At 42.0% G+C, this 25,967-nt stretch overlaps 1 protein-coding gene across 3 annotated transcripts in view; it reads left to right on the top strand.

The window, feature by feature from the left end:
* FAM124A (family with sequence similarity 124 member A) overlaps positions 1–25,967 on the top strand; it is a 55,306-nt gene that overhangs the window by 22,392 nt on the left and 6,947 nt on the right. For all 3 annotated transcript variants that reach the window (XM_074931685.1, XM_074931675.1, XM_074931690.1), the window contains exon 3: positions 16,500–17,239. In XM_074931685.1, coding sequence (XP_074787786.1) covers positions 16,500–17,239 — 740 coding nt within the window. The remainder of the gene's footprint in view (positions 1–16,499; positions 17,240–25,967) is intronic.

The following is a 25,967-nucleotide window of genomic DNA, read 5'->3' on the forward strand; positions in this document are numbered from 1 at the left end:
AAGATTAATGGGGATGAGATATTAGAAAGAAAAGGTGATTTGGCCGTTTTAATTTCTTTGGGGAAAAGATTGAGCAAGTGGTGTCATTCATAGTACAGAAAGCAGTCTAATCGATGATGCTCTTAGGCCCTCACATAATACCAAGTAAGCTGTTGTAAATTAAAAAACAAAGAATCTCTATTACCTACAGCTGCTTCATCTGAAGCTCCTGTTCTAATGAAGTGGAGTTTATCTAAACCAGAAGGATTACAGGCTAATTTGGTTTTACAGGGGTCTTATTTGGTGGTACGTCAGTTTCAGCGTTTAATAAATGAATAATCTTCTAAATTTCTGGATGAACTCCACTCTACAGCGGTTTTCCACAGACATGCCAAGAAAAGCATAAGAAAGATTTAGCAGGTGAATTAACTACAGCTGTCTGTATCACTGGTTGTGATGACAGCAGCTGAACAAACTGAAGGACTTAGCACCAATGCAAAAGTATACAGGAACCCTAGACCCTCCCGGGTCAGAAATAAAATCTTATTGGCTGCTATATGACAATGGAAGGATCATTCTGTACATGGGTTATTTTTAGGACTTTTTTCCCCCTAAGCATATGGCAGCAGTTATTGTGGGCGATGTACTACTACAGCAGTTCAAAGCTCTGCCTGGTGGGTGGGTTGGACATTGGGTCTTATGCGGCATCTCAGTTCTTTTCTTCTTTGCCCTTGTGTCCCGGCTTTGGGTAACACAAGAATGCTTTTTACTGGCAGCATTCATCTAACATTTGTGAGTTTGTACAGCAAGTACTTTGGGAAAGAGTGTCAAAGTTTGCAGTGTGTTTATTCCTGCAAGAAAATGCAGCAGCTATCTGCCGTGCAGGCTCTGGCTGTTGTCAGGGTGACTGTGTGCCGCTTTGCCTTCTCTTATTGAGCAGAGTAAATAGGCCATGCAAACCTGTCTGCTGGGTGCTGGGGTTTGAGGTATTACAGCTTTGAAAGGTTCAGCAGTGTGATTTCAGGAAGAGAAGTGCTAAATTAATAATTACTTTCTTTTTCCTGAATTCTGGTATGTATAGCCACTTTTTCTGCTTTAGCAGGATGTGTGCTTTGTTTTATTAGGATGTTTTGCCCATTGGTGTGCTCTTCATTAATCTAGGAAGTGTATTAAGCTTCTTTTTGCTTATATTTTCAATTACCTTTTCCATTACTCTTTTCAGTTACTATTAGGGATCCCTAATCATATACAAGAGGGAATTGTGATAGTCGTTTCACACACACAGAAGAGTCCAAAGTACATAATACCGAAGTATAAAGACCATAGGTGGCATATGGGTACAGACAGTTGGAATCACAAAGAAATAATTGATTAGTGTTGGTCAGCACAATAAAGCAACAGTCTCTGCACATCAACATTTTAATTATCTTCAAATTGCTTTGAGCTATGTGCTTCAGGGATGATTATTAACCAGGGAGGGGGAGTTTTGATGGAGGTTGCTTATTTCCTCCTCTGCATTATCTTTGCATTTATGATAATAGCTCTTCAGAAAAAAATCAAACCAGAAGCAGGCATTCTGAAGCAAGACTTTTGTGATTTGTAACATTTGAAATATTCCATACCTGTTCAGCTCAGAAGCCAATTTAAGCAGGTTGCCTTATAAATAACTGTGGAAGTGAATGATTTTTTTCCTCCTGACATTTTTCAGCTAGGCAATCAGCAGGGAGCTGCCTGGATACACATTTGTACCTTTCCAGCTAAGCTGGTAAATGAAACATAAAACTGGCCCTATGGGATGCCATAGGGCATAGATGCAAGTCTGTGGCAGATTTTAGAGCATTTCAAATAGTGAAACCCTGTAGCATGTGGTGGTTCATGTTGTGCTTCTCAGTGAGGTAAAGGGCTTGTCACTCACCTGCTTTGCACTTGCAAAACTGGTAATTCACCTTCCCTGGCTTCCCTGCCATTCGTTTAGCAGCTGGAAAATGACTGAGTTCTTCTGGGGTGTTTTTAGGTTTTTTGTATTCTTCCATGGTAAACCTGAGAGGTAGGATATAAAAAATTTATTTCCATGTTGTGCATACTTCCAAACCCATGAAATTTCACCGACTTTCTGGTTCTAAAAATTAAGCACAAGACAGTTTCTTTTAGCAGATTTACAAATATAGGGTTACTGAGCATGTTTCTTTTTAATATTTTTTTTTTTCTGTTTGGTATTCTATTCTTACACTAATATATAAATTCAGATCTTTTGGGGGGATTTGGTCAGTATTTTGTCAGTGTCATCAGCTCCCTGGGCTGGTTTCGGACTCTGTTTTCTCTACAAGTGACAAGAGTCCCCATGTGCAAAATTTGTAATCTTTATGGAGGGCTCATAAGGCCAAGGTTTCTTATTCTTGATTCCAGAGGCAGGGTGAGATTCTGAGGCTGTATCTTACCTCCATGCACGAGCTGTGTGTTGGCTGCCCTAATGGCACTTTGGCTATTGGCTGCCCTAATGGCAGTTTGGATAGTAGATTTTATTTCCTGAGTGGTGTTTGCTCTTTGTGCTGAATCTGGCCATGGGGAATGGGAACTCACTAGCACTACAGTACTGGTTTATGTACAGTACAGTTTATGAAAAGCCCCTTGAAACCTTGTGTTTGTCAAAAATTTCATACCCTAATAGATGTCCTTTTCTTTCAGATTTATTCCCAGTCTCTTTTTAGACACTTAGCAATTCTTATTAACAACAATTAGGTTAAGTTAATGGCATGTAGTCAAGTGGCAATATTCAAATAAGAAATAAATCGTTGCCCAAAAGATAGTGCATTCCTGAATTTGAGGTAAACCTTTGTTTTTCTAAAGCTGCAATTGCTTTCTTTGCTGCATTTATCCGCTCTCATTTTGAGTAACTGTGTTTATTTTGAAGCCAGATGTGAGGTTAGGGCCTCATTAAAAGTAGAAATTACATATTTGCATGCACTGTCATTCTGAGGACCCATCAAAAGCTACTCAGGTGCCGATTGTAATCCACCAGGTAGGTTATGAGAGATCAGCATAAGGCCATGTGTCCCATCCATGCTCAGAGCTTGCCAAGGCACAGTTACATTACCCTTTCCACACCACTTCCATACCAAGTGCATGTAATAATATGCTGGTTTGCTCTTTGTGTTTTGTCTATTTTTCTCCTTTTCTTTTTTTTTTTTTTTTTCCCCTACCATGGTGTCTGCTTCTTGATGTTACCTGGAAAGAATCTTCCTCTTCCCTCTATTTGAGTTATTAGATTGTAAGTGCTGTTGGAATGAAACATGAAGAGGAAAATGTATCCCTGAATAAAAGAGAGAGTCAAATCCAGGCTGAGCACTAGATCCTTGATGGAAGAGAGCAAAGTCAGTGTCTCCAGAAGTTCTCCCATTTTTAATTCTTAGGAATTTTTGTTACCAAACACTCCAGAGACTGAGAGATGGCATCTGTCAAAATAGGCACTAATGGAGCTTTTGACAAAACCAAAGGATGTAGTGTTTCTGGTTGCAGAGATAATGGCAGCTACAGGAGCATAAGGATCTATAGTATTATGCAGGTGCATAATGTATATGGGCCTTGTAACAATAGCATATGGAGAAATGGCTTCCTATTACTTGTGTGTCATTTCAAAATCTGGCTGCCTTCACTTAAATGTTAAAGGTGATGAAAACTAACCGGGAGCAGGAAGGGGACTGAGTTTGATTTGGGCTTTTAAAAATCTATCACAAAGCTAAAATTTCATTATATAGTTGCCTACTTTGAGTTAGATTAGTTCAAACTGGTTCTGACCCAGGCACTGCTGGACTGGGTATCTTCTAAGTATATTTCTCCAAACAGTGTAATTTAATAAGTGTAAGGATATAATTATATTCTTTTACTGCAATACAAAGATATATTGTAGTATATTGTTTCTTATTTCCATAGAGAACTGAAATGCTTTTACAATGGCTGGCAGTGAGCTATATTAAATACAATTGTAAAAACAATTTACAGTGGACCTGCCAGCATCATGCTGCATTTCCAGAAGGTGTTATTATAAAAGGAAGACTAATTAAAGTATGAAGAAAAATGGAAGAGGAAATTGGACCCAAATCATGTAGAGCTCTTAGCCTGCAGCATCTGTCAATTTTACAGTTTTAGGTGTTTTATATAGTAGTGAAATCTGTGTCAGCTCCTGTGGAAAATGCAGTGAGCATCTTCTGCGTATCTTGTCTGGCCTGTGTTATGCTGCTAGAGGTAAAGAGCAATGCTGTTTCCCACTGTGGCTGTGTGAAGAAGGAAAATGTCATTGCTACATGCCACATACCGGTCTCTGGCTGTGCAAAACATGTTTATGTAGCTGCTTGTCATCAAATTCCACTGTGATGAAGGAACAAATGCTTGCGTACAGGATAGAAAAGTATAGTACTGAACCACAGAAAGTTGAGGTTGGAAGGCACCTCTGGAGATTGTCTAGTCCAAGCCCTCTGATGAAAGCAGGCACAGTGAGAGTGGGTTGCTCAGAGCAATGTCCCATCGTGGTTTGAATACCCCCACAGCCTCTCTGGGCAACCCCTTCCAGTGATGACCACCCTCACAGTAAAAAATTTTTCTCTTATGTTTAAATAGAATTTCCTGTATTTCTGTTTGAATCATCAGCCCAGACCAACATCAGCAGGCCCTGTTGCTCTCCAATGTCTAATTTTCCCTTTCTGATGCATAATTATTTTAACTTCTTTCTGTTTTGAATGGTATCTGATCACACAGCACCATCCCCCTTCCCAGCCCCCCCAGCATCCCAGTCTCATCCCCATGCAAGCACCCACAGATGATGCATCCTGATTTCCAGGAACTGCAAATGGACCTATCTCAGGAGGCACAGAGTTATCATTGCTGCCGAGCACCACTGCCTGGAAACCATGCTGGAGATGTTGATATTGAGTTAATGCTGTTATTTGCTCTTTTACCTTTTGAGAAGTTGAGATTAGAATGCTGTTCTAGTAGGGAGATAGCATGTTGAGGTTGGTCTTACTTCACATGGTTATTTAGAATCATAAGGAGTAGAGAGGAAACTTGCCCTTAAAGACATAAATAGAGATGTCCAGTAGCCAGAAAGAGAAGATAAAAAATAAATGAGGCCCAGTTATGTGTATGGACATGCACAAACAAATGTGTAACTGTGCTTGAAATCAAATCTAGATTTGATTTTTGCATGCCAAGCGTGTGGCATTAACCACAAACATGCCCTTCCCCTCCTAAAGACTGAAGTTCCTGTTTAAATGTACTTATTAGCTTGGAATAACACATGTATCTCTGTTCTTTGTTAATACCAGAGTTTCACTCTTTGGGATCATTTAAAATGCACCCAATGTTGTGTCCCACAGTTAAATTATTTCCTACTGGCTTAGTGCTATCTTGGGATTTCTGTATCAAGGGGGCATAAGTGTACCCTAAACGTTTACTGGACCAGAGCTATCAAAACTGGTTTTGGTTGGTTTGTATATAGTTTTCTGGATTTTTTCCTGTCATATAGATATGGAAGATAAAAACTAGGCTAGTTATTAAAAAATAATAATTCATGTATGAATGACAATCTGGATTTTTTCTAATGCCCTTTTTAAGCACACATAGTCATAACCAAAACCACATAAGCAAATATTTCCTCTTTCTCATTACCAAGCATGATTCAGAAGCGCAGGAAATCATTTGATAGACACTGAGCTATGGAGTGCCACACAATTCTAGTAAAAATTTACGGGAAAGATTTCAGAGAAAGTTAAATCAGGTTATTAGGTGATGTGGGTTGAATTTCCCTGTGTGGAAGTGTTACTGCTGCTGTCCCAGAAAACCACAAGGAGCTAGGCAGCTATTTAGTGTGTCTTTTACCCTGAACAATGGGCTGTAGGAAAAATCTTGACATTCCAAGTTCAGCTGGTACAGTGATGAGAATGATTTAGAAAATGTTGAGACAGTCTGTCTGAACTGTTAAAGCCCAAAGAGGGAAGCTAAAAAAAAAAAAAAAATAAAATCTGTCCCATGGCAGCTCCTGACTCAAATGAACTTGTTGTGGTAAAATGGAAAAGCCATCTGACTCACTGAGTCAAATGATGAAACACTTGTTAAAGCTGAAGCTATTAAAGCAGTTTCTACTAAATGCATGCTGTTTTGACAGTGACAACAATTAATTTCCTCATTTAATGACTGCAGTACACTATCATGGTGTATTTTCTTTAATTTGAGCTTTTAAAAAGAAATTAATAAAATTTATTTATGCAACTCTGTGGGGAACTAGGACATTTGATTATTGGTGCATGCCACATTCTAGAGCAGTAGATGCCCACTGCCTGCCTCGTTTTTGCTAGTACCACGTATTTGTTGATTAATAGTTTAGGAAAAAATCTTGTATCTGTAACTTCTCAAAGGTTCATGAAACGTTTACCAGGTGACTCCTGGCTGCCACCATATGGAATCAGGATGAAGCACTGACAAAAACCCATGCTTTCTATTACTGCTTTCCCTTTTCCATCAGCTGGTTGGGCGTAGGTCTTTTGAACCACAGACTTCTGTCAGCTGAAAGGATTATGAGATTCAGAATAGTTTTCCACTACTGTCAAGTCCAGATGGCTCCTTTGCTGTAATGCTAATATTGTTGTCTACAGAGACATAAACATGGCAGTGCTTGACCATACCTCAGAGTTTGAGCCCATATTTTCTTTAGACGTGTCTTGAGTGTAGATGCTTTGTTGTGGCTTCTGCCTTCTCTAGCTGGGTTTTCCTACCACCTCTTTGTCATGCCAGGAAGGTTTGTGCAAAAGCACAAACTGATTAAAAGAAGAGGTCTGCCTGACAATTAATGGGTTTAGCCAGATCAGTTTTCTGACTGCCATCAGAAGGCACATTCCTGATTACTCCTTTTCTGAGGGCTTCTTGTCAGTCTGTTCAGCAAGCTGTTTCGACTTGCATCTAGACCTGACACATGAGAAGCACTGGAAACACTTAGTTGGGAATAGAAGGGGGAAAAGTGCCAGTAGTGAAGCCTTAAATTGTCTTAAGCCCATCATAAAATCACACTCTCAGTTAACTAGAGTACATTGTGTGAGGTATGGAGCTCATTGTTGGACCAACTTCGTCAGCTGCTCGAATGTACAGTGTTTCTTGGGTTTTTATAAGGCAATGTCCTACCCTTTTATAAAAACCATACTTTTGAGAATCTGGGCTTTACATAGGAGTTAGATTTTAAGAAAATACAATGCTTCCAATCAAAAGACTTTGAACAGTATGTTGTTGGATGCAGTTGGAATGCTGGCATACACTATACAGCTTTTGATTTACTGCTGTTTGTTGATGGAAGTTCTACTGAATTACTACCCATTGCAACTCTGTACAGAACCTGATATCAATACCAAGGATCGGTGTCTGGGTTCTTGCCAAATACAACGATCCATATCTTTCTTTAGGAGAATTTTATGATTGGGAAGGACATGCACCTTTGCAAGCTTAACTCTTCTAGAGTGGAACTCTGCAGCCATTTACAATACTTCTCTCTGTGTTTCAATTTCAGGCCCTCTTCCCTTCCCTACTCCTCCTGAAAAGTGAGGTGACTTTTTAAATTCTACATACAATATAAAATAACAATAAAACAAATTAATGTAATAGTGAGCATTAATAATTAATGCGCTTTCCCTGTATTTCTTCACTGGATCAAATTTAGCAGCAATATAGGCTGTTACCTAAGGACCCGTGTCTTATGCTCATGGCCCAGGCTCATTCATGCCAGTAGCATCACCAAACTCACAGGGACAAATCCTGCTAGCAGCATCTCACTATTGTGCTTCAGTTCTCCAGTCAAAGGTTTCTGATTACTGTGTCTTCTTGTGTTTTTATGAAAGACACAGAATGACAATTGCCAGCTGTTTTCCATAGATCAGGAATACTTTTCAGTGTATAAAAAAAAATTACTTACTGTTTCTCTTATGGGTATTGGGTCTCCTGTGAGAATTAGTCCTTGTGTGATTAAGCCATTTTAGCCCCTAGATGGGCAAACAGAGGTAGACTGTAGCTTTTGAGCTAAGACAGTGAAGACAGTTTGAAGATGCCAAATCATGTGAATCTGTTTTGTGGCATGAACACACGTGCAGACTGAGACACCAAGACAGCTCTCAAATTATGGTGAACTGTGTGTGAGAGGAGAAATGACAACAGTTGACATCCAGGAGAATATCCCTGAAGGTATATGAGTACACCAACATTTTGCATTTCTTTCTTTTCAGCAAGTTAGTACCTAAATCTGTGGTTAAGAGGAGTATTGAAGTAAGACTTCAGTGCTCTCCAGAGGATAAGTAGATGATAATGATTTTTTTTTAATTGAAATTCTGATTATTTCTAAAACTGCTGTTGACAATGTAACATATGGTGTTAGCAACATATTTTGAGGGAGGAGAACACCAGGTTGCAAGAGCACCATGCAGCAAGAGTAAAGAGCACACAGAGAAGAACACAGCATTGGCAGAAAAATCCTTATCTTGGGGAGTGTTTGTGAGGAATTGCCAAGCAGTTTGCTTGCTTTTAAAAGTGAAAGCACCCACTGTGGGTTCCTACAGTTTGTCTGCATGAAGGTCCCATACACCTTCTCAGAGTTAGGGGTCTTTCTTTGCTGTGTTCTAAAGCACAGCCTGTGCTTTGACATGCCTACAGGCTCCATAAAGCCTGGGTAGAGCACACACACAGAGCAAGGAGAAGGCTGCAGTGTCAGGGAAGGCTGCAGTGTCAGGGACATGGGGTTACACAGCCAGAAACACAATGTCACACTCCTGTCCCTTTCTTTTTACCCTGTTTTTGAAGGGAAACATGCTGTGAACTTGTGCCATCTTTCTTCAGAGACATTATCTTCCCACAGGTTTCATTGGAGCTGGATGAAAGGCAGTGGGACAAACTTTTGTCTCTATGAAGAAAAAAGGCTGTAATGTGAGTTCAAGTTACCTTTTCTCCTAACCTACAGCTGCCCACAGGCAACACACACATACCTTTATACAAAGTGTGAACTGCTTCTTGTCTGCCAGTTAGTCAGGGGATAAGTGAGAGAGCTGCAGTACTGTGAATGAGGAGATGAGGGAAATAGGGACTGAGAGTATATCTGTGACCTAAGGAGTCCCTGACACTTTGCCTTGGTATAAGCAGTCAGCAGACTGACTGAAGGAGACAAAAAAGTTGGGTTTGGAGGATGTAATGGAAGACATGACAATCACATAGTTTGAGAGCATTGCTTCCATAACACTCATCACAAAACCATGTCTTTTTTGTTGACAAAATGGTACAGAAACATAAGATACTAGGACAAGAATGATCTTCAAGATAAGCATGTAGGCCCACAAACTTTCCCTCCAACTTAGTTGCATAGCTGAGGTGCCCAAGATGGAAGTCGAGTTCCTTGGTTCCCACTATACCTGTGGACAGTGGAGAGTGATGGGCCTTATCTGAGGTTTGATTCTGTCTCTCACCATGGACTACAAAAGGATCCTGGGACAGCCAGCCTCCTGCCAGAGGGACATCTGTCAGGTACCTAACCTTCCATGGGATGACTCTGGGCCACAATGGTTGTGTTTTCTGTGAAGAAGATGAGGGTTATATGGTTTGGAAGGCAAGCCAAGATGGTGATCTTGGCACCATAGACCATATGACTGCAAACAGGAGGGCAAGTGTCAGGGTGCATTTACATGATCAGTTTAAGATGTGTAGCTACACAAGTACCGAAGCCAACATAAGGGAGTTTCCTGGTTGCAGCTGGTATGGAGTTAATTTTTCTTCTTAGTAACTAGAATAGTGCTGTGTTTTGGATTCAGTATGGGATGTGGTATGAGAACAATATTGATAATATACTGTTTTCAGTTGTTGCTAAGAAATCAAAGACTTTCCAGCTTCCCATGTCCTGCCATTATGCAGGTACACAAGAAGCTGGGAAGGAGCATGACCAGAGCACTGGATCCAAACTGGTCAATGAAATATTTTGTATCATATAATGTCATGCTCAGTATATAGAATAGTCAGCTGGGAAGTGGGGGCTGTCTCTTACTTCCAGGATTGTGGTTTCAGGATCTTGGCTTCTCTGGGATCGCTAGCCAGGAATGGGCTGGGTATTGGTCGGTGGATGGTGAGAAATTACATTGTGCGTTACCCATTTGTACTTTCTATTATTGTTATTATTGTTTTATTTTACTTCAGTTATTAACCTATTTTTATCTCAATCTATGAGTCTCCCTACCTTTACTCCTCCAATTCTCTCCCACATCCCCGGGGTGGGGAGGGTGAGTGAGTGGCTGTGTGGTGTTTGGCTGCCGTCCAGGTTTAAACCATGACAGGGAGTGGGCAGCAGTGCATGGAGAGGTGAAGAATGTGAGATGAAATTAGATGACCCCTTTCAACAGCAGCTCAGGTTGATCATGAAACATTATCCTTAGGCAGGTCAGGGAAATGTAGCTAGTGGGAGAGGGATAAGAATTCGGTGTGGGCTGTAGCACAGTGGGGAGTTTCAGCAATTGCTGCACCAGCTAACAGCAAAGGTACCACGTGATGAGATCTGCCATTGCCTTTGCTTGATTATGCAGGGCCTCTGCGGTCACTAAGTATCACTTTTTGATAAGATTCATTCCCTCAGGATTGATTTCATGCTGTACACTAAGGGCAGTGACACCTCGTAAGACTGTTTATATTAATGTACCAGAGAAAGCTTTTTATCTCCATCAGGCAGATAACGGGCTTAATTTTCCAGCTTTATTTTTGCTCAATACATATTTTTGTTTGTTTGTTTCTACAGCAACTGGATAACAGCACAGAGAGTCTGTATCATGTGCCCGTCTGGAGGGGCAGATTGACCATTTTGCCATGCTTGTTAGTATGCTGATCTGCCGTGCATTGTCTATACTACCTTAGTACAGGTGGAGGAGTGAGCATCCTGGCACCATTACCTCTATTAGAGAGCATTCAGCTGCAGCTCCGCAGGAAAATGCTGCTCTGATGGGAGCGTGAAAGAGGTTTCTCATGTCACTGTGCTGTGCAGAATATCCCCTTTCTTATTCCTTCTGAACATCCTTCCTGAGTTTGAGGTGGTGTGCAAAGCAGGGCATGCTGAGAAGCACATTATCCTTCAGCCCAGCATTTGTCAGATGCTATTAAACAGCAGGGAAAGAGAATGGAGGAGCTGGTGAATCTGTCACATCCTGCTTGTTCAAAAGATTATTGATGCTACATAATTCATCAAAGCATGACCTAACAGTGGGTTCTCCTGCCAGAGGTGTTCAGTAACCGCTTCTGTGGCAACTGCCCATAAAGTGATGCTCCTTGTTTATGAAAATAGCCTCTGTCTTTGTGTCTCCTCATGAGCCTTTCAATTAATACACCTAAAACAGTCAGTCTTGCCTTGCATTCAAATAAAATGTGAAGATCCTGTTCAGTGAGAAGTGCTACCATTTTGACATTGCTTTGTATTCTGGAATAGGATTGAAATAGGGAAATATTGACATTTTCTGTGCAACAGAAATCCCAGGAAGTTTCAATTAGAAAATATTATAGTGCTTTTTTTCTGACATTATTTATACAGTGATTTATTTTTTTTTTTTACATTCCCACAGTTAAAATATTTTGATTTATTAACCATGAACAAAATATGCTGATCTGTAATGTTCAATTTTGAGTTATTTCATTACTTCCTGATTGCACTTATTTCCTGATAATGAAGTACTGCTCCATGGGAGTTGCAGTTCAGAAGATTGGCGCATTCGCTCTGACCCTCTCCCATTGACTGATTTACATCTCCTGTAGTCCATCATGCAATTTGGTCAGAATGAAATGTGAAATCTTACTGCCTGATGTAGTAATAAAGGAATCCAGTCTGCATGTCAGTGTGAGAGAGGTTCAGATGTTGGTTCCCATCAAGCAGCATGCCGCAGTGGGAAAATGGAAGCTCGTGTTCTGGTGCTCAGATTCTCAATGCAATATTGTGGGTCAGCTAAAAAATAAAAATAAAAATGTTTGTTTCAAGTGGTTTTAGGTTGAATACTTCCTCTGAGTTTCCTGAACAGAAGATTAAAAATGTAGGTGGCTACAAAATTGAAAATATCTGCCAGTTTTGAAATTAACTTTCCCATACAAAAACTGGGGCTGGGATCCAGTTTGCCTTAAATCTCTCTTTGCCATAGACTCCATCCTCACTCACGTATTTACCAGGTTTGTCTAACCCTGTAGGTAACTCTTCATTAAATATCTCCAGGTGAGTCTGAGAGGTCTTTAGGTCCATATCTTCATTCAGCAGCACAGGGTTAGGAGAGACATCTCAGGGAGACAGGTACTTATCTCCTTCCTAAGGTCTGCTATGGGCTGGTTTTAGGCAGCCAGTGGGTTTCCAGCCAAGTCCACTGGAGAAGCCTCGAAAAACAGATGTCATCAAGACTGATGAAGGTGGTAAATTCTCCTGAAATCAAAAAGTGGTTGGAGCACTGCGCTGAGAAAGGACAGATCTTTGTGCAGGGCAGCTCCAGGAGAATGCAACCTGGGCCTCTCACAACATAAAAGAGGGACCAAACTGCCAGGCCAGTTAACCTAGTAACCATTCTGCTGGAGCCAGGTGTGCAGGAGTCCTGGGACCAAAAAGCAAATGCAAGAAGGAGACTTCTCTAACCTAGGGTTATTTAGATGTCATGGGAAAAAATTCCGCTCGTTTCTTCTGGGGACATTCTGCCTCCTGTGTGATTTAATGTAAAATGCATACATATTCCAAGGAGAAGGAGTTGTAGCTCCAGTTCCCTGTACTTCCAGATGAGCCTAACTGCTTCCCAGCTGCTAGGGTTGCTTACCTGAATTTACACCTGCTTGTGCCTGCTTTGGGCCAGGACCACCACCTTCCTGGCCGGCTGCAGCAAGGATCATATTAACAGATACCAGACTGAGTCTTTATGGCAACTCTCAGGGGTGGTGGCTGCCTCCACCACCATCCAACCCAAGGGAGCAGAGCACTTAACCCATTGCTTCCCACTTCACCCATGGGTCTTTGTGTCACTAGGTTGCCACTGTTGTCATAGCCATCCAGCAAGGCATCTGTGGCCAGGCGAGGCCTGGGCAGCTCTGGTTGCCGAGAGGGTTGTTGTCTGCAGGCACCACTGTTCCCTGCAGAGAAAGGAGGGAGGAAAGGAATTAGGAAGGCATGATTATCCTCAGGTTATTCAGAGGCAGCAGTCTCTCTCCATGCATTCAGCAGGGGATGTTGGCAACTGGGCTAGACAGACAGGTACCTATCCTGTATGTCCACAAGACAGGATGGTGAAGTCATACTGAAATGAGGCAGCTGGCACAGACAGACTTGGTAACACCCACTACTTTCTGTCAGATTGTCTTTCTGATTAAAAGATCCTGGTTTCTGGGCAGGTGAAGAAGGGGAGGAAGAACCACAGGGCAAGACTGCCATTCTGCTTTGCAGGACTTTCTTTTTTCTCTGCTCAGCAGTACTGCATCAGCAACAAAATAAAAATAATATGTAGAGAAGGACCCATCCAAAGACCAGTCATAAAATATCAGGCCACCTTCAGCTCTCAGCTTTAAGACATCAAGTGTGACAGCCCTGCAGCATTTGGTCTGACTGTTTGCTTTAACCTCTCATGGGTGGTTAATACTACCTAACAGAGGAGTAAAAAGTTTAGAATTCTAAAACACTCTTTCAATCCTGGTAATAGTTATCTCTTAGCAATGTTTGTGTTTTACTAACTCAGAACTAATCCTCTTCTGTCATAGGAAAGAAAAAAATGTAATAGCTGTGAGAATTGTGGAGCTTATTTTCAGATAGATGCCTCAGCATTTTGGTATTTTCTGTGGGATAACTAGTAATACAGGAAGGCTAATACATATGCAGAGCTTTCTTCTGCTTCTGTGACAATTTGCTGGGGGCAAATTGAACCATGTCATGAGAAATGGTGTCGCTTCGGCCCCCCGCCCCCCCCCCCCCCCCAATCAGTTGAAGCAAAAAGACTTGTAAGTAACGGATAAATAATTTGCAATTTATCATCAGTTCAGGGAAAGTTTCTCTTAGCTCTTTGCCTCGTATTTCTGCTTTTCTTGTTTCTTTTTTTCTTACCAAAACAGAAAAGGCTGCCATTTTATAAGCACAGAAGCCACATAATGAAAGGTGTAAAAGTGTTGCAGTAAAAAGCTTCTTTACTAGCATAAAACAGATACTGAAGTTCTTTCTGTACTGATTTGTTACACTTTTCCCCCTTCAGCATAGTTACTTCTAGCTCAAAAAAGGTAATTTGCTCTGCTGTACGTATAACCCTAGCTCCTAACAGTGGCTTTGTGCCGTGCTTTGGTGGTCTTCTGAGGCTGGCTCTGCAAGCATCTGGTGCTGATGGGCACAGGCAGCGATGGCTGCAGAATACTAATGCCGGGGCTGGCTCCCACAGGGCTCCACTTTTGAAAAATGCTCTAGCCATTCAGTGTCTATGCACCATGCTGAGCAACAGGAGGGCAGAAAAGCCATGCTCAGGGATTTTTTTTTTTTTCAGTGCAGAGCAAGAAGCCGACAGGAATGATGGCTCGGCTTCACATTGTTGTGCCCAGGCTTCTTTCAGAGCTGCAGTCATTTATATGCATAAATATCAAGCCTGTCACTTGTTGCAGGCTTTGATAGCATTTGTGTAACAAAGGAAATGGAGGGAGAAAAAAGCTGAACATCTTCTATTCCAGTCTTAGAAAATGAATGACTGCGTAGCTATGGTGATTACTTTCTTTCTGGTTTTATTAGATCACTGTCCTCTGCAATTTGTTTTCCTTCCTGTCCTGCTGTCCCGTGTAAAGGACCATGAGAGGACCTGCCCCCACACCCCTTTGTTTTCCTCCCGTACTGTGACTATCCACAGGGGATATCTCAAAGAATTGCCTACTAGTAGCAACTGCCACAGCAAAGCCATTGCCACATACTGACACAGATATTTTCTTTAATATTTTTCTTCCTTTAACCATCTGACAAAGTCACTCCACATCACCCATTTCAGAGATATGAGAACTCTCCCGTAATTGTATTTTTGATTATTTGCTTGATTTTTCTATATCTCCCCTAGGCAAAATGCATGGTTGCTATTTCCTCTGCATACTGTATCTTTCTGCAGCTTCTAAATTGAAGCTAATGGTATGTTTACTGGTCAGCTCTGGAAAGCTATGAAGTTGCATCTAGCTTTTTTCTGGGTCTTGCAGCCATTCTGTATTGAAAGACAACTAAAATACACTACTCGTATAATACTGCTTTTCCATAAAGCAGTTGCTGAAGTATCACAGGAATGTTATTCTGATGCCAGGAGGGAGGAGGAAGAGGTTCGTACTGGTTGCCAGTAGGAGGGAAAACAGCCCATGAGACAATCCCCCTATTAAATGTGATCTGCACAATGAAAAGCTTGGGAAGCCTTTCTAAGGCTTCACACATTTAGACTTTGTGCCTAGGCTCGGGGTCTCACACATGGAGGTGGTTTCAGAACACCACAGAGAGGGAACCATTTCAGCAAAAATATCCAGACTACCTGCATAATTAATTAAACTGTCTTGGATCTCCATTCACGTGCATCTTTATTGGCATGCAGCTCCAGCAGAACAGAAGTGACAGTTTCTCCCCTGCCCTCCAACCAGCCATTGCTCTGCTTCTGAGCTATCAAAGAACTTTCAGGGACAACAACAGATTGAGCCCTTGTGAACATTCCAAAGGCTAACTAGAGGTTTCTTTTTTCCCCTGAGTAAGTGTAATTTTTGTGCTTCCTGCTTTTACCAGTCTTCCCTAACCTTATAAAAACCTTTAAGCGGTAGTATTATAGTCGTGACGGTCTGAAGATATGAACAGTGCAGGATTTGTAGGGACAAGTAATATCTTTTCCTGAAGAAGGACTTGTGTGCCTGAAGGCCTGTCTGGTTTTTTTCCCAGCTGTATCAGTTGGTCTAATAAAAGATATCACCTCTCCCTACAGACTTTGCCTTACTTATTAAAACAATTGCCTCCAGGACACACAACACTCTTAACTGGGTGGAAAACTCCAACGTCAAGGTGATAGAGTGGAGTTCAGTGTTGTGATTTCCATGCCCCAAGCCAACTGTCACAAATTAAAATGGTGGGATGAACACTGTCCACTCTGATCATTCTGCACATCATTAGCATCCCTGTCACCCCCACTCTGTGTCAGTATTTTTATCTTTCCTACCGCACAGCTATATGGGGCAGCTCTTTTCTAACACAGAAATGCACATTGGATAATGTCTTTTGGATGTTACCTCAGTAGAGACAATAATGTTTACAATATACTTGATGAAGAATCTCTGTCTTCTGATTATTTTCTTGGTTGCTATATCTCTGTACATTATTCTGTAACATACATGTACATACTCTGTACGGTGAGCCTGAGAGATGAAAAAAAAGCCTAGTGTGACTGAGTAGACTGTTTCTCCTTTAAGGATCACCTAAATGTTGACAACTTGGTTACAAATCTTAAAGGTTATTTTTCTTTTTATGCTCTCAGGTGAACTTTCTCTGGAAGGCATACAAGATCCATTCCTTGTTAGTGTACATATTATCACAGACCCAGGTGAATCCAAGACTCTTCAGCAAGCCATTGATAAGCTTCTAGCCTGGATCCATCCAGACCTCCAGCTGTTTCGAGTCTCAGAAAGACGAGCACCCAAGAAGCACAGGAAGCCAGGTAAGGCTGGTGTTTCTCAGCCAGCCCTTGCCATCATTCTGTTTCTGCAGGAGGAATATGGAGAAGAACCGATCTTGCAGCTCCACAAAACCTTTCAGCAGCCGCCTTGGCATTACCACCACACAGAGCGAGTGCATGGGAAGTTCCTCCCTTACATGCCATGCAGCCAGGACTTTTACACTTTGGCTCCAGAGACTCCTCTGTGGGCCATTCGCCCAGTGCACTATGGGAAAGAAATTATCCGCTTCACTATATACTGCAGGAGTGAAAACTTTGTTGACATTTTGAAATTGTACGAGTTAATACTGAAAAGACCAGTATGTCAGAAAAAAACAGACTTTTGTGTTTTTCCCATCTATTCTAACATGGAAATAGACATTCAGTTTTCTTTAAAAAAACTTCCAAAGGGCCAGGTGCCAATGCCAACAGATTCAGCAGTGCTGGAGTTCAGAGTAAAAGATGTGGGAAAGCTTGTGCCTCTCTTGCCCAACCCTTGCAGCCCCATCAGTGAAGGCAGGTGGCAGACAGAAGACCATGATGGGAATAGGATCCTTTTGCAGGTAAGTTCAGTACTCAGGGAAACACAAGCACATTTATTGGTTTTGTGCAGGAAAGCTTAACCTGCAATAGCAGCCAGAAAAAAGGCTTTTATTTTTTCTTTACCCTATGAGAATGAGCCAAGACAGTAACACCAAAGAACGAACTTGAAACCCTTTGCTGTGTGTTTAACTAATCAGGAAAGTAGTGGATGATACTATCCAGATATCAGTCAACCTCAGTTTATGCAAAGAGTGATGTGAGATGAGGTAGCTGTTTAAAAGAATGTGGAGAGAAGGAATTATGAGCCCAAGTGGAGAAATGATGGCTGATGGGTGTAGTTTTATAAGAAATCTAGGCACAAAACTGACAGGGGTTTATAAAATAGCTCTCAGTTATGAGATTTTTTTGGAAGACAAGCAGAATTCCTGATGGTATTCATTATTTTCTAGCATCGCAGGGTGACAAACTGCATCTCTCTTTTGCACAGTGATTATCAGGATGGAGAGGGAGGTGGTGAAGGAAAAGAACTGCACCCTGAAGAGCAGCCAGCCTGAGAGACATTCCCAAAAACTCTTTTTGTACTAATCTCAAGTGCTCGTAACCAAGTCCTGAAAGACTGTTTATTAGTTAGGATGTCTGTAGGCACCATATCTGGGCAATGTATCAGCATGCTTTGCTTCGCTACACCACATCCAAGAGAGAAAAAGTGGTAACAAGCAGCAAACTTTTAATAGCTGCCTGCCCTGCAGAGGGGGGAACTGTGGCAATACAGAGCCAGGTTAATGTGCACTCCTGCACTGCAGATGTATTTATTGCTGCTTAGCATTCACAGAATCACAGAATCATCTAGGTTGGAAAGGACCTTGAAGATCATCCAGTCCAACCATTAACCTCACACTGACAGTTCCCAACTACACCAGATCCCTCAGCGCTATGTCAACCCGACTCTTAAACCCCTCCAGGGATGGGGACTCCACCACCTCCCTGGGCAGCACATTCCAACGCCTAACAACCCCTTCTGGAAAGAAATGCTTCCTAATATCCAGTCTAAACCTTCCCTGGCACAATTTGAGGCCATTACCTCTTGTCCTATCGCTTACTACTTGGGTAAAGAGACTCATCCCCAGCTCTCTGCACCCTCCTTTCAGGGAGCTGTAGAGGGCGATGAGGTCTCCCCTCAGCCTCCTCTTCTCCAGACTAAACACCCCCAGTTCCCTCAGCCGCTCCTCGTACGACCTGTGCTCCAGACCCTGCACCAGCTCCGTTGCCCTTCTCTGGACACGCTCGAGTCATTCAATATCCTTTTTGGAGTGAGGGGCCCAAAACTGAACACAGGAATCGAGGTGCGGCCTCACCAGTGCCGAGTACAGGGGTCAGATCCCTTCCCTGTCCCTGCTGGCCGAATCAGGGAGCACAGACTGTTGGAAGACTTGTTGAGATTTCAAAGAGGGGTATTTTTTTCAAATGAATTGCATTCACAATGCTTGTCAAATTGTTCAACCTTTTTTCTGTGGAAGAGGCATTGTGGTGCCATTCTTCTACTTTACAAACCTCCTAGCATGCAGGGAGGTATGTACAGCCCCCTGCAGCACAGTGCCTCTGGGTTTGTAGCTCCTGGGAACTGAAAATCCAGGTACATGGGGCATCTGTTCTCTGGTGAGTCACATCCAGGTGGTGGTGAAACTTTTTGATGCCACTTTGCAGATGCTGCCCAGAGAGATGTTCCATGCCAGAGCTGAACCACACACATGTAGGGCTCAGGAGGCAGGTCAGCTTCCCTGACCATCTGCCAAGACAGCCACCAATTTGTCAGGATTACTGCTTGCACGGTAGGCATATCTGTGTTAGCCTGAGGTAACTTGTAAACTTAAGCTTACAAGAGCCATCATTAACTTTTACACAGCAACCAGACTCACATCCCATTTTCCCTGTTCTTTTTCAGGAGGTTTCTGCTATATGTATGAGATCTTGTGCTGGTTTCAAGTCAATTGAAGGGAAGGGTAAAAAAAAAACCAATAAGGCTTCTAAATAAGTCTTTCAATTTCAAAACAGCACATTTTCAAAAATAATGGGTGCTAGGTGGTAGAGGTAAAACAAGACTTGTTGAACAACAGACTGACATAAAACATGCAAAGAAAATCAGAATAAGATTTTAGCCATATTCATCAAAAGAGAAGAGCAAAAACCTGCTAAGCATGGCCTCCAAGTGCAATTAATTTTCACTTGTGTTTTCAGTAAGGAGGATGATGCTGAACAGGAGAGCAAATTGATAAATGGGAATGAAGTTACAGAAATGGAAATTATCACATTGGAAGTGTGGTTTAATTAAATTTAATTAAAAGAAGTTTAATAGATGCAAAACTGGGGGGAAACGGGGACTTCGGATCTCACGTAAAGTCATGAAGACTAGGTCCTGGTATACAGGTTTTAAACAAGTTCATACAATCAGAAGTGGAGCTCTATAACTAGACCAAAGGCAAAATGTCCTGTTTGTACTCAGATGACTACAAGCCACCAGTGCAACATGGCCATGAAAATAAAAGTGCAGTCTCTGGTGTGTACCTGGAGTTAGTATCCCTAAGGAGTGTGGGAAGTGCTTGTACCATTGCACAAGGTCCCACAGGCCTCACCTGTCTCCAGCCCTGGGCTCCAGAAAGGTGACTTCAGAGAGGTGCGGGTACAGGGAAAGGCTCTCACCCATACAGAGGAATGGAGAGACTGTCTTGCAAATGGAAACTGGAAGAGCAGGGTCGTATGAGCCTAGCCAAAGTAAGTCTGAAGGGACCTCTCACTGCACTCAGAAAATATACCAGAAGATAAATGCCAGGAATGGGAAAAAGCTGTTTCACTAAATGAATCTTCTGGCACAAGAACAAAAAAACTGTCGATAAATAGATTTAAGTTGGCAGTTGTTCATATCGATGGCTAACTACATAACAGCCACTCAGCAGGTGAAAACACGTTAATACCCTAATTCAAGACAGAATGGTCAGTTAAGGAAAAGGGATTATACGATGGAGAATGGGTTAGAGGAAACACTTGATTTGGTTGTCCATGGAATTCATATATTCCTTTAGCATGTTCTGAGTTCAGAACAATTATAGTATTTACCTTTTCATGTAACAAGTACTACCTTTTGACTTCTCAGCAAGTGCTGCTATTAATAATGTTATCAATGCCACAGCATTAGTAATAACTTTCACTTCTACGCAGTTATATGAACCCAAACAATGACCTCTTAGTATTTTTCAGCCTGCACAGGAGTTGCTACTTAGTAATCATCAGAATATTTTTATTTACTTCATGTGGACCCTGCACCTTTTTACAGATTACAGGCAGTGTTTAATGCTTGAAGTTTGAATATACCTCCATGATTAGACTAACAAGATGTGACCTCTGTGTTTTTCTTGGTGTGCTTACAGGGACTTGGATACTTGCCAGCCAGACTGATCCATGTTCTTAACCCATTTTGTAAATGTAGTTACCAAGGGGCTTAGATAAAGTCAGTGCAGGAGAAAATAGAGTTACGAATAGGCAGGGTATGTCTGTTTAATACCACAGAAACTATTCCTTCGTTTGCAAGGAAGCCCTTCAAAATTGTTTTGTCACAGTAGCTTTTCCACGTTGGCAAGTTAGCTCCAAGGGTGCAACTATATACCAGCTGAGGCAAAATGTAAGCTACAGTTGGCTTTAGCAGGAGCAAGGCTTAAGAGCATGTTTGAATCCTGTGGAAAGACACCCACACTGCTTCACCAGTGCCCAGAAACAGGAGCTCTGGGGAGCTCTTGTCAGAGCAGTGGGAAGAATATGTAAATAATGCAGCTAAGAATATACCATATATTGGTATATGGAATATACTGCCAGTTTCATAGGTCTTGTCCAAATTCCTGGCTGCTTCTGGGCATAATCTGCACAGGGACAGCTGAAGTGCTAATGAACTTGCACACTGGCGGTGCAACATGGGAAACGAGGAAGGTTAACAACTGATGGGACTGGCTTGGCCACAGATGCTTGGGAAGCAGGGATAGTGAGCAGAGAGACGAAAATGCACAGATGGCTCCTTTAAATTATGAGAATGTCTTTGGATAAGGTAGGAAAGGTAAAATAACATTTTGGCAGAATTTCCTAGCTACTCTGCATGAGGGGGGACATGCAAGTGTACTTGGGAGGAAGGTGGGTGACAGCAAATGAATATCTCACCTAGCTAGTGACTCAGCTCTTAAGCATAAGACCGACTGCTATTTTACTTGCCAATGGGTACCGAAGCCACCCAGAAGAGGTGTTGTGGCAGGCTGAACTCAGAACCTACAGGAGAGCTGTGCCCTTCTGAAATGCCAGGGAGGCACCCTAAGAGATACCAGAATGGACCAAACACCTATGTTCAAGCACCTGAATCACCCTGTAATAACCAATTTCTTGATGAAATCCGTTCACTTTCACCATCTTCAGCACCAAGAAGCAAACAACAGTGCCAGAAAGCCAAGACAAATAAAAATCTCAAGAAATGTGTGGTTTGTTACCAGTCTATGCTAATCCTGTCTGAAACAAGGTAGTTAGATCTGGCATTGTAAACTTTTATGCCAGTTATTGTGCTAATGAACCTATATTATTTGTGGGGTCGCTATTTTCTGCCTAGTGTTGCTTTATAGAGCATCCTTGAAATAACAGGGCAAATGTTAACTGATTGCAGCTTTTAGTTAGAGGGAATTTTTTAGCTGATTTGCTGAGTTAATAGGCCAGTGTTCTTACCTACACCAGACAACTGTAATCCCGAGGTTAGAAGTGATACAACCATATTTAGGAAACACAGTTTATTACCTGAAGCTTTGGCTCTGAGAAAAGACAGCTTGTAGACCCAACCATTAAGAATGATTAACCTGCTGCTGTGCTACCTGCAAGTTCAGGTCTCTGCCATCACTTTATGTACAAAATGAGTACTCTAGATCTATGTTCAAGCAGTAGTCATCCCCTAATGGTTTCATGAAGTCAGCTTCAGTCATTTATGTACAAGATCAGTATGTCACTGTTGAATATGTCCTTGGAGTTGCCAGAAGTCAATCAGGGGCTGCAGATGTCTGCCAGCTGCAAGCATAAAGGCACTCTATGCTATGCATTTGCATGAAGGTTACATGCCTACACAGGCATCGGCAATTATGTTATACCGCAAAAAGAATCAAAAGCTTATAGCTGAAATCCTCTTTGTTTATTTAGTGTATTATGTACAGGTGTCTGTGAGACTCATGAACTCTTTTATCTGGGACCACAAGGAGAACAAAAGTGCCTTTATTTCCCTCAGCTTATTTAAAACGTGTACATATCTGCATGAAAGCTATGGTTGTAGTCAAACCTCACACTCAACTGAATGCAGAAATTGGGGAGAGAGATGTTTCCATGATGCACAACTGACCCAGTGGGTTTTAGGGAGCAGACAGTGCCTCCTTACAGACTGCTGGAGACAGGCTGTAACTGAAGCAAGGAGCTGGGACAAGGGGACTTGGACAATGCAGAAAATACCCTGTCTTAGATATATGGGCAGCAAGGGTGGGTATTCGTGAGCTGCAGAGGTCAAAATAATTACAAGATCTGAGGTTAGAACAAAGCTTTTCCTTTTCCTCTCCTAGCCCTAAAAGGACTAGGAAACATTTTACTCTCCTCTGCAGCAAAAGGGATGGTTTGCCACTCAGGCTTATCTTGACCAAGGAGAGGCATATCTTGGAGGCTCAGGGTCCACTTCTGTTTCTGTTGAGAGGTTTAGGACACAGATTAGTGTGGTCACAGTGGCATTTACTTCAGCTGACCCACCAAACCCTTCCAGACCTCACCTGGCTCTGCATTTCCTCTCTCCAGCACAAAGCAGCGTTCCTTCTCTTTCCCTGAGTTTCCAGTTTAGGTGCTTTGATGGTCATCCAGCATTCATATAATCTTGATAAAATGTGTAAATAGTCTAAAATCATTAGTCAATCTGCTGCCATTTTAGGGGCCTTGGGATTTGTGGCACCTATGTCTTAGGCATACAGCAATTTAGTCTCCTGAAAACTGAAATGCTCTCATCTGCCTGAAGTGTCAGCAGGCTCAATAAAGAAATGGCTTAATGATTTGTAAAATGATGAACACAGGGTCAAGCTGGATGATATAATGTACCCCTGCAGTCTTAAATGCGGCTAAATCATTTCGCCCCTGTTACTCAAAGCGTTACTAACTACAGACTCTGGGAAATAAAGGAAAGAAAGCACAGTCCAACTAGTACAGTCTTGAGACACTACAGTTAAGTACAAGTAGAAGAGAGAAAAATCGGGAAGCAGAAACGGTAAAAAGAAAAGATAAAAACAGACAAAGAGAGGGCACTTTTGCAGAGAGCAGTTTGGTCTGCAAGAAGGAAAATCTAGGTGAGAAAAGAGCTTCAATCTTGATCAAATTAATAGTGCAGATAGAGCAGATCTGAACACAGAGAGAAAGGCAAGAAAAGCATCTGGGACAAGCAAGTATGTATATAGAGCACCTTTACAAAAAATTACTTTTAGTTTCTGTTGAAACTGGTGAAAATGACAGACTTTTGGAGTAAAAATTGATTCAGTCAAGGGAGATGCCTTAAGCTGATTCAATTAATCTGTAAGTCTAATACTAGCCTCCTGTTTTTAAAGATCTTTCTCTATTTCTCCTTTCCTTTTAGTGCCGTAGATGTTTGGTTCTTAGTGCTAATGGTGGGGGGGGGGTGGGGGGGCACACAGCCAATCAGCAACTAACTCAAATAGGAGGAGATTTTTTTAGTTGTTTTTCTTCATCCTAAGGTACTTTCTCTCTGTCTTTTCCAATAGTCCAGTTAAGATCTCTGATGACTATACACCCAGCAAACACTCAAGAGCAAATATATTTAGGATTGCAAGGCACCCACCTGTTCTAGTTTCGCAAACACACTACACGCCACTTTTCAATTAGTTCAATTTTAAATCAAGTTTGTGCATTTTGCCTTTTGATATGCTGCCCTTCTGAATACATTTTGCCTTTCAAGTAAGACAATATAGCGATACTGAGGGCTAACCTTTGCCAGTTTTTCTTGCATGGATTTTTTTTTCCTGGATCAATCCCACAGGTTTTAATACAATTAAACAAACACCATCACACTCCAGTTGAGCAAGGCAGGCAAAATCTGGGCTCAAGGTGGTGATGTCATTGCCATGCTGGCTGTTTGGTTGGGTTCTAACCTCAGCGGAGCCTTTGCTGGCAGTGCTTAATACAGCTAATGTGTAATGAGATCACTATCTGCTTTCTTAAAAAGCAGATATCTGAAAATAGACTGCAGGAGCACTCATGGATTTTTTGTGTCAGGTATAGGCAGCCCAAGTGAAGTCAAAAGTGCATTTTTGTGAGGGTCACTCTCAGTTGTTTATGGCATTCCCGGATATTCGTCATGAAATTCTTCTGTAGCCCATTATAATACACAAAGACTCTAAATCCCTTCAGGCTTCACAAAGATTTGTGCAGAGATTATAAATGAGCAGCAGATTAGCGCCAGATGAAAAAACCTGTTCTGTTAGAGAGCTAATCAGTTCAGTCAATGGCCGGGTTTGTTGTGCATCTCTGTGGCGAGGTCTGACAAATCTCTCTCCCCGTATTTGGAATTTCACTCAAAATCAACATGTTGGTTTGGATCAAGTCTTAGCCCTCTCAGATGTCTGATCCCCTCTCCAGCATCTCTGCCACACTTGTGCCTGATGCAGGCAGCATGGCTGTAGCAGCAGGGCTCTGTCAGGCTGCAGCAGGGTAACAGGCAATGCAGAAAGCAAGCTGTGAGAAGGCTGAAGATAAGAACTTAAAAAAGAAAATAATTCAGAAAACTAAAGCAGATACAACTGCTTCCAAAGCCAAGGGCAGAACTGAGGAGGCAGGAGAAGGCTATTCTGCTGAAAAGAGTAGCTGCATGTGCATCACACTATCCTCAAGGTACAAAAATAAGTTTTGGTGTTTTCAGCATCCCATGGCACGAAGGGCAGTGGAAGATCAGCACCTCCCACTTGTTTGTCATGGTTTCTCCCATGAGCAGTCACACCTGGAAATTCAGCCTGAACTTTGTGGGACTGTCAGGCACTCTAAGGTTAAAACAAAGAGGAGTGATCACACAAACACACAGGCTGCATGCAGCCCTCAATATGCTATGCCAGGGTGGTACGAGGGAGCACAGTCAATGGCCTTGGCACAGGACTAGAAGCTAGTTTTGCCTGAATTTCCATCCTTGCTAAATCATTGAAACCTCTCTGTGATCTCTGACAAGCTACAGAATATAGATACAGAAAAGTCTTAATCAGTCCACATAATCCAGTTCTCTGCAATGTAGGATTAGCCTGTAATCTTTATTCACTAGTATTTCATGAGATGGAGCTTCTGACACTCTACCTGTAGTACAGTTGCGCAGTCTGGTATTCTCACAGTCAGGAAAGTCTTCAGTTATGTTGTTTTAAGATGAAAGCATTAAAAAAGTCTCCCCCTATTATTTCCCCTTTCTGCCCATATCTTGAAGAGCAGCATTGAAAAATAGGTCTTCTAAATCAAAACACATCTAAAAAAAAAAGGATTGAGGTAAACGATTCCTCCTATAAACAGAGCTGTTCAGAAATAAGCTGTGTTAATGATGTCTCTTGGCCTGCCCTGCAGGCAGCCATCCTGAGGGCAGGCTGTACTTGTCCCCTTCTCCTCGCAGATCCACCATTGCCTCCTGCCAGCCCTTGACTAGGAGCTGTGACCCAGTAGCAG

The sequence above is a fragment of the Athene noctua genome, chromosome 1 (genome assembly GCF_965140245.1).
Source record: "Athene noctua chromosome 1, bAthNoc1.hap1.1, whole genome shotgun sequence".
In the NCBI taxonomy this organism is placed as follows: Eukaryota; Metazoa; Chordata; class Aves; order Strigiformes; family Strigidae; genus Athene; species Athene noctua.